The 10,172-nt window shown below is 50.4% G+C and overlaps 2 protein-coding genes across 5 annotated transcripts in view; both read left to right on the top strand.

Moving 5' to 3' along the window:
• Nucleotides 1-10,172, top strand: part of LOC114444601 (scavenger receptor cysteine-rich type 1 protein M130-like) — a 902,860-nt gene that overhangs the window by 116,605 nt on the left and 776,083 nt on the right. The window lies entirely within an intron of this gene.
• On the top strand, nucleotides 307-9,516 carry LOC114444599 (remodeling and spacing factor 1-like). Of its 4 annotated transcripts, none has more exons than XM_028419313.1 (18): nucleotides 307-509; nucleotides 2,072-2,163; nucleotides 2,259-2,351; nucleotides 2,443-2,648; nucleotides 2,726-2,850; nucleotides 3,048-3,155; nucleotides 3,431-4,751; nucleotides 4,851-5,070; nucleotides 5,148-5,360; nucleotides 5,507-5,611; nucleotides 5,806-5,885; nucleotides 5,971-6,019; nucleotides 6,155-6,276; nucleotides 6,394-6,458; nucleotides 6,542-6,701; nucleotides 6,777-7,009; nucleotides 7,094-7,291; nucleotides 7,363-9,516. In XM_028419313.1, the coding sequence occupies exons 1-18, from the start codon at nucleotides 356-358 to the stop codon at nucleotides 8,121-8,123; spliced, it is 4,305 nt and encodes a 1,434-aa protein (XP_028275114.1). In that variant the 5' UTR covers nucleotides 307-355; the 3' UTR covers nucleotides 8,124-9,516. The 4 variants fall into 4 exon arrangements, with proteins under 4 accessions (XP_028275114.1, XP_028275115.1, XP_028275117.1 ...); XM_028419314.1 differs by having other exon boundaries at nucleotides 6,158-6,276; XM_028419316.1 differs by having other exon boundaries at nucleotides 4,875-5,070.

Consider the following 10,172-nt stretch of genomic DNA (forward strand, 5'->3'; position numbering starts at 1 on the left):
CAAGATGCAATCAACGCACCGGAAATGAGTGGAAACGATACAAAACATTTAAATAGTGAAACCGAAACAAAGTGAATTACTCAAATATGAGACTCTTTAATATTTTACAGTGTGTGAAAATGCTCTTTTAAACTTAAGGTGGTCATTTGCGTAATTTAATCTGCTGTCTTTGTGTGATAACTCCATGCAGCGCGTCCGCTTGGTGTTTTATTTTGAAAGTCCTACCGGAAGCGCGGCGCAGTCGTCCCCTGTCGCTTGACGCCGGTGGCCGCTTCACGCCCTCCATTCATTTCATTCGCACAGAGTCGCATCCCAGCAGCGAGCCCTCCCCTCCCGTTTCTCTCCGCCTGGAAAGATGGCTGCTCCGGCGGTGGTGAGAAGCTCCGGCCCGCCGCTCTGCCCGAGCTTCGCGGAGGTCTGTTCGTTCCTGGAGCGATACGGACCGACTCTGGACCTGCCCGAGATGACTTTTCCGCAGATGGAGCGGTATCTGCGGGACACGACGGCAGGTGAGGGGTCGGTGGAGGCGCTGGTGGTGAAGAAGTAGTGGTGGTGGAAAGCTGCGACACTTGAAACCGAAGGAGAAGGGGGCCAAAGCTACCACCACCACCACCACCACCATCATCACCATCATCACGGTGATGATGATGATGATGAGGATGACGAAAGGTGTTGTGTGTGTGTGTGTGTGTGTGTGTGGCCCGGAGGAGCAGCATCACTCCGGGAGAAAAGTCAAGAGAGAGGGTCCGAGCCTTCTCACCGGGTCTGTCGTTTATTCGGCCCGAGGAGAGAGAGAGAGGTTCTGGAGGAACATTTAGGAAAACACAGGCTAACAGGAAGCTAGCTCCCCGAGTGGAACACACACACTGTGGACAGTGTTGTGCTAAAGTTGGTGAAACGGATACATGCGGGAGGACAACACTCGGCTCGCCATGCTGGAGGCTTTCATTAGGTATCAGGTGACAGGTCATCGATAATGTTGTCAGAGCTGATATTGATCAGTTAAACTTGATGTGGGAGCCATGATGCAGCACTGCCACACACACACACACACACACACACACACACGCAGCTAGCTAGCTCGCTCCGGAGTGTTGTCAGGTGTAATTTTTCACCGGCCTTTCCTCTGAACGACACCGACGCCGTGTGTGTGTGTGTGCGCGTGTGTTCAGTATTGATGACGCAGATTTTATTGGGTTATCGATCAGTATTTTTTTTTCCCGCTGTCAAAAACCGTGCGCGTGATGTTAGCTTAAAAACACTGGATGTTATTTTTTTTTTCTTCCTTCTGTTGGTAGAGTGGCTGTCAAGTCTGCGCATGCGCAGTAGGAGATGTAGCTATTAGCTTACTAGTTAGCCTTAAATATTCCGTCAACTTTTAGGCAAATTACAACACGGAGCCCCGTAGTTTAATGACCACCCTGTGGGTTATTAGACACGGATGTTTCAAAGTCACATGAGAAGCTTTTTAAACCTTTATTTATTTTTTTTAGCCATTCTTATTCAACAGCTGGCTAGTCTTTAGTGACCGTTAGTTCTCGTAGATTAGCTTCTGTAGCTTATAATTAGCTAACTGAATACAACTAATATATGAGGTCCAAACTTTACGTACGTGACATGACGTCAGATTCGGGTGATTAGCAGCGTGTTGGTGTGTAATGTGACCACGTAGAATATTTCTGCTTCCCGTGACAAAGAGGAGAACTGGAATTTCCCGTACATTCAAGGGGGCCGTGACAGCCTCACACCAGACCACACAGCGTGCTCTTTAACATGTTGTTTATATATTTGGAGGCAGATCACATGACATCAGAGACAAGTCACAGTCTGATATCTGTATAAAATCAGCGACAGACCTTTATTGTGATAAATATGTTTCCTTTAAATGTAATATTTAGTGGTTAGATCTGACCCAGAGAGCAGGTCGTTAACAAGCACTAAAGAAAATTGGTTGTTATCTGGAGGCGCTCCCTTACTGTTGGGATCAGCAGGTCTGCTACAGGCTGACTTTAAAGTCGTGTTTATTCTTCTTGAGGTGTAGTGTCTGTAAGTGTCATGTGTGTTTTTCCAGTTCCCAAACCCCTCGTGGAACTCCATGTGAAGCTGCTGAGGAAACTGGGCAGGTCTGTGACTACTGACCGCTGGGAAAAGTACCTGGCTAAGGTGACGCTGCTTCTCACTGCTTAGATGAAATCAAAACGTGTTAAGTTTGTGGGTGCAGGCGGAGCACGCTGACCTTTGGACCTGACTTTCTGTAGGTTTGCCAGGAGTTGAACAGTACCTGGGCATGGGAGCTGGAACAGAAGGGCTACCAGGAGATGTCCATGGAGTGCAAGTCCAGCATCCTAAAAGTACGACACACCTCTTTTATTCAGTGACACACCTCCCATCTGTACAAACACTACATGTCTCCCCCTGTTTTCACACGTCGCCCCTCTTCAGTATCTCTGCGAGTGTCAGTTTGATGACAACCTGAAGTTCAAGATGGCGGTGAACGACGAGGACCCAGAGAAGATGCGTCTGCAGCCTGTAGGTCGGGACAAGCAGGGCTTGATGTACTGGCTTCAGCTGGACCAGGAGCAGAACATCCGAGTGTACACGGAGGAGCAGGACGACCTGGATGGATCCACCTGGAAGTGCATCGTCAGGTAGTGCTGTGGTCCGAGTGTGGGCGCAGTGGCACCAGCTGTGTGCAGAGTTAAAGCAGCCTCCGCTCTCTTCTCAGGACTCGGAATGACCTGGCCGAGGCTCTGGAGCTGCTGAAGGGCCAGGTTGATCCAAACTACATCTCAGAACGGGACCAGAATCAGGCTGGATCCAGGAGCACCAGCCCTGCAGAGAAAGATGCAGGTGTGTTGGGCAAAAGAGGAGATGCATGAAAAAATCCCAGAGGCTTAAAAATGCATGCTAGAAATCATTTTAAACCGTAAGAAGACAGTTGAAGGTTTTTTTTTTCTCATCTTTGCATAATTATCTTCAAAGAAAAAGGCCGAAGCTCATTTGGGTTTAATGTTGGTGGGAACTTTGTATTTGTCGTGTCGTTATAGCGGACGAGAGTCTTGAAAACAGCAACCCTGAACGTTCCAAGACTGCAGAGGAAGACAGTGACGAGAAGAAGGTCGACAGAGTCACAGAAGAGAAGCCCATAAAAGAAGGTCTGTAGATCCCAGGTCCAAATCCTTTTTCATGGTTTACCTGTCTGAATCTGGGCCCTCTGCACCAAAATAGTCACCAAGAGTTTTTAAGGACCGAATCGGACAGCTGCTGCTGTTAGATTGAAAGTGTGATCTTTGGCACCCACTTATCACCTGAGCAACGAGCTTTGGGATTAAAAGGAGCTACCTGAGGCACCTGAAGGAGCCCTCCACCTGCCTCAGAGCTCTGATGTCTCCTAGCGGCACCTAACACTCTGATCTGTTTTGTTTTGCAGCAGCCACACACAAGCAGCCCATCAAGCAGGAGGACACTGAAGACGAGGTGAAAGAGGAGAAGCCGGACCACAAACCGCCCGTCATCGATAACCGCGTGAGCACCATCACCACCATCATCAAGTCCGAGACGAAGGATGCCGATGCCCCAAAGAACACGGTGTCTGTCGTCATGGCACCTGGCGTGATGAAGCAGGAAGCGAACAAGGAAGAGGAAGCAGAGCGGGCGGTGGTCCGGAGCAACCAGCAGGCTAAGATACCGCTGAAGAAGAGGGAGCTGAAGCTGTCGGAGAGTTTCCATAGTAACCACCTTAACAACAGTAACAGCAGTAGTATTATAGTTTGCAACCCTTCAGTGATTCAGACCAAGGACAGTCATGGAAGAGAGGGCAAGTTACCCAACTCCTTGGTGCCGCCTGCTGGTCCGGCAGCCTCGCAGCAGCAGGCTGTGGTCACTGTGTCAAGGCAGGAGCTGACCAATGGGAGGGCCCCGCTGCTCCTGCCACACAAAGAGGGACAGAACGGCGTCATAGGTGTCATAGGTCAAGTTGGCATTGTCGGTCATGTTGGGGTCATCCGCAGCCCAGCTGAGCGTCACAGGGCCGGCGCCGCCGCCACTGAGCAGCAGGAGCAGAACGGGCCGAGTTCAGAGGAGAGAGAAGCCGGCCGGCAGTCTGTGCTGGTGAGGAAGGGGCTTCCTGAAGGAGGGACGGCACCAGCAGCCGCTGCTCCTCCTCCTCCTTCTGTAGTGACGGAGGCTCAGGCGGCTAAAACTCCACTGGCATCTTTAAACCCTGAAATTACAGAGAGAAAGGTGGATTCTGTCTGTGTTTCCTCAGCATCTCCATCTAAAGAGGAACCCAAGAGAGCAACAGCAGAAGACCAAAAGAACACGACAGAGGAGCAGTCAGAGGGAAAGGACCCCGGGCAGGGCAGTCCCCAGCAGGAGGACGATGAGGAGAGGACAGAGGCAGAAGGATTAAATAAAAGTGACCATAAAAAGACTGCAAGCACTTCAATACACCTAGAGGCAGCATCAGGCACAGTGGAGGAGCAGGACAAGGAGGAACAGGAAGAGGTCAACGGAGTGCTGGCGGCGCAGGCGAAGGAGAAGGAGGCCCGGTGTGAGTCGGAGGAGAGGCAGGTCCCCCTGGAGGAAGCCTCCTCTGAGCTGCAAAAAGAGGGAATCCGGCTGAAGATCAAGATCCCTCCTCACCGCAGGAACAAGCTGAAAGGAAAGGGGGCAAAGGAGGAGGAGAAGGAGAGAGAGCAGGAGGTGCAGGACGAAGGGAGGCTGCTGAGGAGGTCTGCCAGGATTTGTAGGTGTGTGTGTGTGAGACAAACTTTGTCCAGTGTAATCTCATCCTCATCCACTTTTAATCTGATCATAAATTCACCTCATCTTCACCTTCTTTCTTGAAGATCATCTGCTTTGCCAACCTGCAGGCCAAGCTCGAAGGCAGCCGAGAGCCAGAAGAAGAAGCCACAGAAGAAACAGGCGCTGCCGGCCAGGACGAGGGATGAAGAGGAGGAAGAGGAGGAGGAGGAGGAGGAGGAAGAGGAGGAGGGTGAAGAGGAGCAGAGCTCGGCTACAAAGAAAGACAGAAAAGCTGAACCTGCTGGACAAATGAAGAAGAGAAGGGTAAACGGCCTCTACATGTTCATTCTGTTGGAACAGACACTGTTTAAAACGATTCACTCTCCTTTTCTCTTTTTCAGGGTAAGCGGAGGCACCGCCGGCCCCGATGGTCCAACATCAGAACAAAGAGGCGCAAACTGAACGAGGGAGGGGAGGCGGAGGACAGAGGGAGGAAACAGGGGGAGGAGGACAGCGAAGCCGGCAGCGAGTCAGAGGAGGACTCCTGTAAATCAGAGGAGCTTCCCAGCGAGGACGCCTGCACTCACTGTGGCCTCCCCAACCACCCCGAACTGGTGAGTCCTCAGTCACGGTGTCCGTGGGTCACTGCTGGGAAGGAAAGCAGTATTTAAATGGCATCAATAAGAGCAGTAAGTTGCTGCACTTGGAACGAAAGCCTGATAAAGCCTCACTGTGTGCGTCACTCTGTGCGGGTCCTCAGATCCTGCTGTGCGACTCCTGCGACAGTGGATATCACACTGCGTGTCTGCGGCCGCCGCTCATGTTGATCCCGGATGGAGAGTGGTTCTGTCCACCCTGCCAACACGTAAGCTGCATGTGGACGTTATAACCCACCTCCTAAATGCTTTAATATGTATTGTTGTGCCTTCATAAGTGTTCAGTATTTTTCCTGTGCTGCTGTAAGCTACATGCTACACAAGTAGCACACAAACCATAGAAGAAGAGCTAGTAAAGACGTGTGCAGGGCTGACAGATGTGCCGTTTGTTTTTTCCCTTCAGAAGCTGCTGTGTGAGAAACTGGAGGAGCAGCTGCAGAATCTGGACAGCGCACTAAAGAAGAAAGAGCGAGCAGAGAGGAGGTAAACACAGACACACACACACACAAAGACCGACACACAAGACTGTCAGACAAACATCAAACACCTTCCTGTCCCGGTCCTGCAGGCGGGAGCGGCTGGTGTACGTGGGGATCAGTGTGGAGAACATCATTCCTGTGAGTACATCATGATGTGTTGGCTTTTCCACCAATCAGCAGGGACGTTCCCAGACCAGTTCCCAGAACAAACCTAAACCTTGTGTTTGAATTTCACCGTACAACGTTTAAAAGTTTTGTTTTGACTTGTCTGAGGAGGGAGACGAGGAGGAAGAAGAAGAAGAAGAAGAGGAGAAATCCACAAAGAAGAAAGACCCCAAGAAGAGCAAAAATCTGGGGAGGAGATCGACCAGAACCAGGAAGCACATCAGCTACAGGTGGGTGTGGCCTGCCAGCGGAAGGGGGTGGAGACACTGTGCATATTCACTGATGAATATTCAATTTAGAGTCTGAGCTGGAAGGTGTCTGAGGTTTTTGCTGGTGCGTTGCTGCAGGTTTGATGATTTCGACGATGCCATTGATGAGGCCATCGAGGAGGACATCAGGGACCTCTGTGGAGGTGAGTGGACTGTCCGAACAGCACGGACCTGATTTTAATCTGTCGGTGAAGTGCGGCGCTCTGATAATTTGCTGCTGGAGCAGGGCGCAGCAGAAACATCCTGTCAGAGGATGGCAAAGAGAGCCAGCGGGCAATCAGAAGCCAGGCTCTCGCTGCCCGGAACAGGAAGAAGCGGCGACTCAACGACCTGGAGAGCGACAGCACGGCAGCCGAGAGCGAGGACGAGTTTATGCTCAGCAACAGGTACGGCAGTTCTCCTTCCTCTCTGACCTCTCTGCCTGCTGGCTGCTTCATTCTGTCCTCCTCTTCCTCTCACAGCTCAGAGGATGAGGAATTTGGTGCGTCCGGGGGAGATGACGATGAGGAGGATGAAGAGGAAGCCATGGGAAGCGATGTGGGCAGCTGGGACGGTGAGAGCCGCCCCAAACGGGCAATTAGAGCGATGGCCAAACACAGACCGGACAAGACCCAACGCAGGGGAAGGAAACGGCTCAGGCGGCGGCGGAAACGTTCCTCTGAGGAAGAGGAGGAAGACAGTGAGGAAGAGATGGGTGAGAGATCGGATGATTTGAACTTCTACTTTGATCATTATTTGGCAGGTTATCTGAGTTGTCTCTCTCTCTCTCCCTCTACAGACTCTGATCAGTTCAGTGACATGACTGACAGCGACGATGAGAAAAAGAGGCGGGGTCTGAGGCGGGGTCAGCGCCAGCAGGTCAACTACAGAGAGACGTCCGAGTCGTCGGACAACTCTGCGGCCTCTGGCAGCAGGAAGAAGGTGAAACCCCGCGGCAGACCGCGCAAGGAGCATCTGTCCAGCGACTACAGCGACGGTCAGTCACGCCAGTTTCAAATTTCGTTCTTGTTTCTGGTCAGGAAGTGAGTTTCTGTCTTTTCCCATTAGCATCACCTTCTTCCCGAGACACAGAGGAAGAGGACTACGAAGATGAAGATGACCGAAGGAGAGCTAACAGGAGGAGAGGTGAGGACGACGACCTTCGTAGACACAGGAGAAGACAAAAGCGAAAGAGACATGAGGACGAGGACGAAGATGAAGACAGAGGGAGGCGGCTGAAGAAGAGACTGTTGGAGAAGGAGGAGGACACTCGGAGATCAAAGAGGACAGACGGAGAGGAGGAGGACATGGAGAAGATGGGCAGGGGGAAGAGGAGAGAGATGCTTTCTCAGCAGCGTCGCAAACGGCTCGCTCAGATGTTGAAGAAACGACGGCCATCGACAGAGGACGAGGATGAGACGGAGGACTCGGAGGAGTCGTCCTCTGAAGAGGATCGTCCAATCCGCAAAAGACTCAACCGCATAGACTCTGATGACGATGAAGAGGACGAGGAGGAGGAAGACGATGCAAGACAGAAGGCTAAAAAGTCTTCAGGAGGGGAGAGGAGAGCAGACATCAGAAACGACAGCGACGCTCAGGAAAAGGGGAGGGGCCAAAGCCTGTCTCCATCACATGGACATCGGACCTCCAGAGGCCTAGCGAAGCCTGGGGCTGGGAGTCCCACTGTGCCCAGGGACAGTGCAGGCAGGCAGGGCAGGCACAATGGCCCCTCACATCAAGAGGAGGAGGAAGAGGAGGAGGAGGAGGAGGAAGAGGAGGAGGAGCAGCCAGACTCATTAGACTCTGTCCAGAGCAGCATGCAGTCGTGATGGCCGTGTGTGAATAACCATCGTTTCGTTTAGTTTTTCACCCACAGACCGGCTCAGAATCTGGATCGCCTGCCCTGCTCCTCTTCCTCACTGTTGTATTGTGGTAGAGTACTTTCCACCATCATGCATCACCATCAGGTCGGTAACATCCAGCCGGACCAAACAGCAGGACTGGCAGCCATTTGGACACCATTTCCCAGAGTTCTCTCTGACAGTAGATTCAGCAGGAGTTCGTTTGTAGTGTAGCCTCTTCCTGAAGCACATCGTCATTCTCATAGCACTTCAAAGCTGCAGACAGGGAGGGAGTCGGTGCCGCAGCCAACGCCTCGGTCACACACACAGGAGGTTTTTAGGAGCCGGATGGACACAAGTGTTAGCTCCGCCCACTTCCTCTCTGCTGCCGGGTTCACGTTTGCTGTACATACTTTGCCTGCGCGCTGTCTCTTGTAAGATAATAGATGTTCTGTTCTCTTAGTCCTCTTGTAAAATATAGTGTTATATTTTCTATATGAAGGAGAGGAGGAGAGACGCTGCTGCGAGCGTCGATCGACCATCATCAGCTCGTTTAGTTTTGTGTGCGGCCTGTTGGCTGGTGTTGAAACGAGACGGGCGTGGAGCCCGTTCAGACAGCAGAGCGCTGCTTTTAACCATTTCCTGTCCTTCAGCTTGAAGTCGTTTGGAGGAGGAACAGTTGTTTTTTTTAAATGTCTCGATTTCTCAGCTTCTGGATCACTGGTTGGACTTTTGACTGTCAAAGTGGCAGATGGAGTCACGTCAGTGAAGTCGCTGCTGAGTTCAGTCCTGCTGTTCAGGCTCCACGTATCATTCCCTGTTTGATCAGACTCAGACTGTCTGCCTCTAAACCTGATTTTAGTTCCTTCAAAGTTCTTTTTTTGTTTATCTCACTTTTTAAAATTGCCCTAAATTTGTTATTTGAAAAGACAGCTGGGCTTAAAGATGTCAGGTGCTCCCTGTACCTCCTGTTAACACTATAACAGTCCATATGTTGGTAATATAGATTGATTCAGATGGGATTAAAGATGGAAACAATGTTTGTTTGTCAAAACCTCACAGACTTGGTATTGATTATTAACATGCTAACCGCTACATGCTAGCTTTCGGCAGCTTTTTTTGTTTCCTTTGATCTGATTGGTCGAAAATATATTTAGACGAACCTGCCCTTTACAGAAAGATGGAGAGCAGCACCATCCAGACTGATAATTGTTTGATTGGCTGAATCCGTCCGGCTCAGTCTGTTTATTTAACCACCATCAACAAACTAAACCAAGCCAGGAAACACGTGCTCAGATAGAACTGTCTCTTAGGTTTAAAGTGTATTTTTATATCCGTGGGTTAAAAGAATCTTAAATGGTTGACACGAAAAAAAAAAAAATGAAGGAAGAGAAACTTTAATTATTTTCTATTTTTCAACTGAATCCTTGTTGCCTGTACGAGCGTCTGATATCAGGTCAAACCTCTGTAGCTGTTTTACATGGAGCTCATTGGGTCCTTTCACTTTATCCTGTATATTCATCTTAAAGGACTTATTGTAACGGTTAGTCAAGAATCACGTTTGTAAATCTGGAAAGTGTTTGCATCAATGAAACCTTCAGAAGAAGCTCACACACACACACACACGCTTGTTATGGAGCGGCAGGTGGGATTTCTGGGATGATTTCAGGTACTTTCCTCTGGTGGTTCAGGTGTGGGAAACCTCTGTCTGAGTCTGATCCTGGTCAGTGTAACGCCTGTTTCAGCAGTGCGGGCGGATTAACGTGTGTTTATGCCAGCGGTCCAAACATCATTCCACGGAGCCCGGCGTGCTCACGGCAGAAAAAAAAAAAAAAATGTCTCCAAGTGGCTCCTTCCATTTCTCTGTTGTACTGTTACTGTAGTACTGCTGTAACATAAATGTTTTCTAAGTTATTAAAACTGACATCCAGGCATCTCCTCAAAAACACACACACACCGTCTGTGAGTCTTTTTTTGCGGAGAGGTGGGTCATTTTATTCCATCGTTAAACTACGGTGTCCCATGAGGGTCACAGAG

This window comes from Parambassis ranga, chromosome 13 (assembly GCF_900634625.1).
Source record: "Parambassis ranga chromosome 13, fParRan2.1, whole genome shotgun sequence".
Classification (NCBI taxonomy): domain Eukaryota; kingdom Metazoa; phylum Chordata; class Actinopteri; family Ambassidae; genus Parambassis; species Parambassis ranga.

Coding starts and splice junctions, on each gene's coding strand:
- LOC114444599 (XM_028419313.1), top strand. CDS start 356: ATGGCTGCTCCGGCGGTGGTGAGAAGCTCCGGCCCGCCGCTCTGCCCG. Junction 5,886..5,970: donor AAAGAGCGAGCAGAGAGGAG/GTAAACACAGAC, acceptor CCGGTCCTGCAG/GCGGGAGCGGCTGGTGTACG. Junction 6,020..6,154: donor GTGTGGAGAACATCATTCCT/GTGAGTACATCA, acceptor GACTTGTCTGAG/GAGGGAGACGAGGAGGAAGA.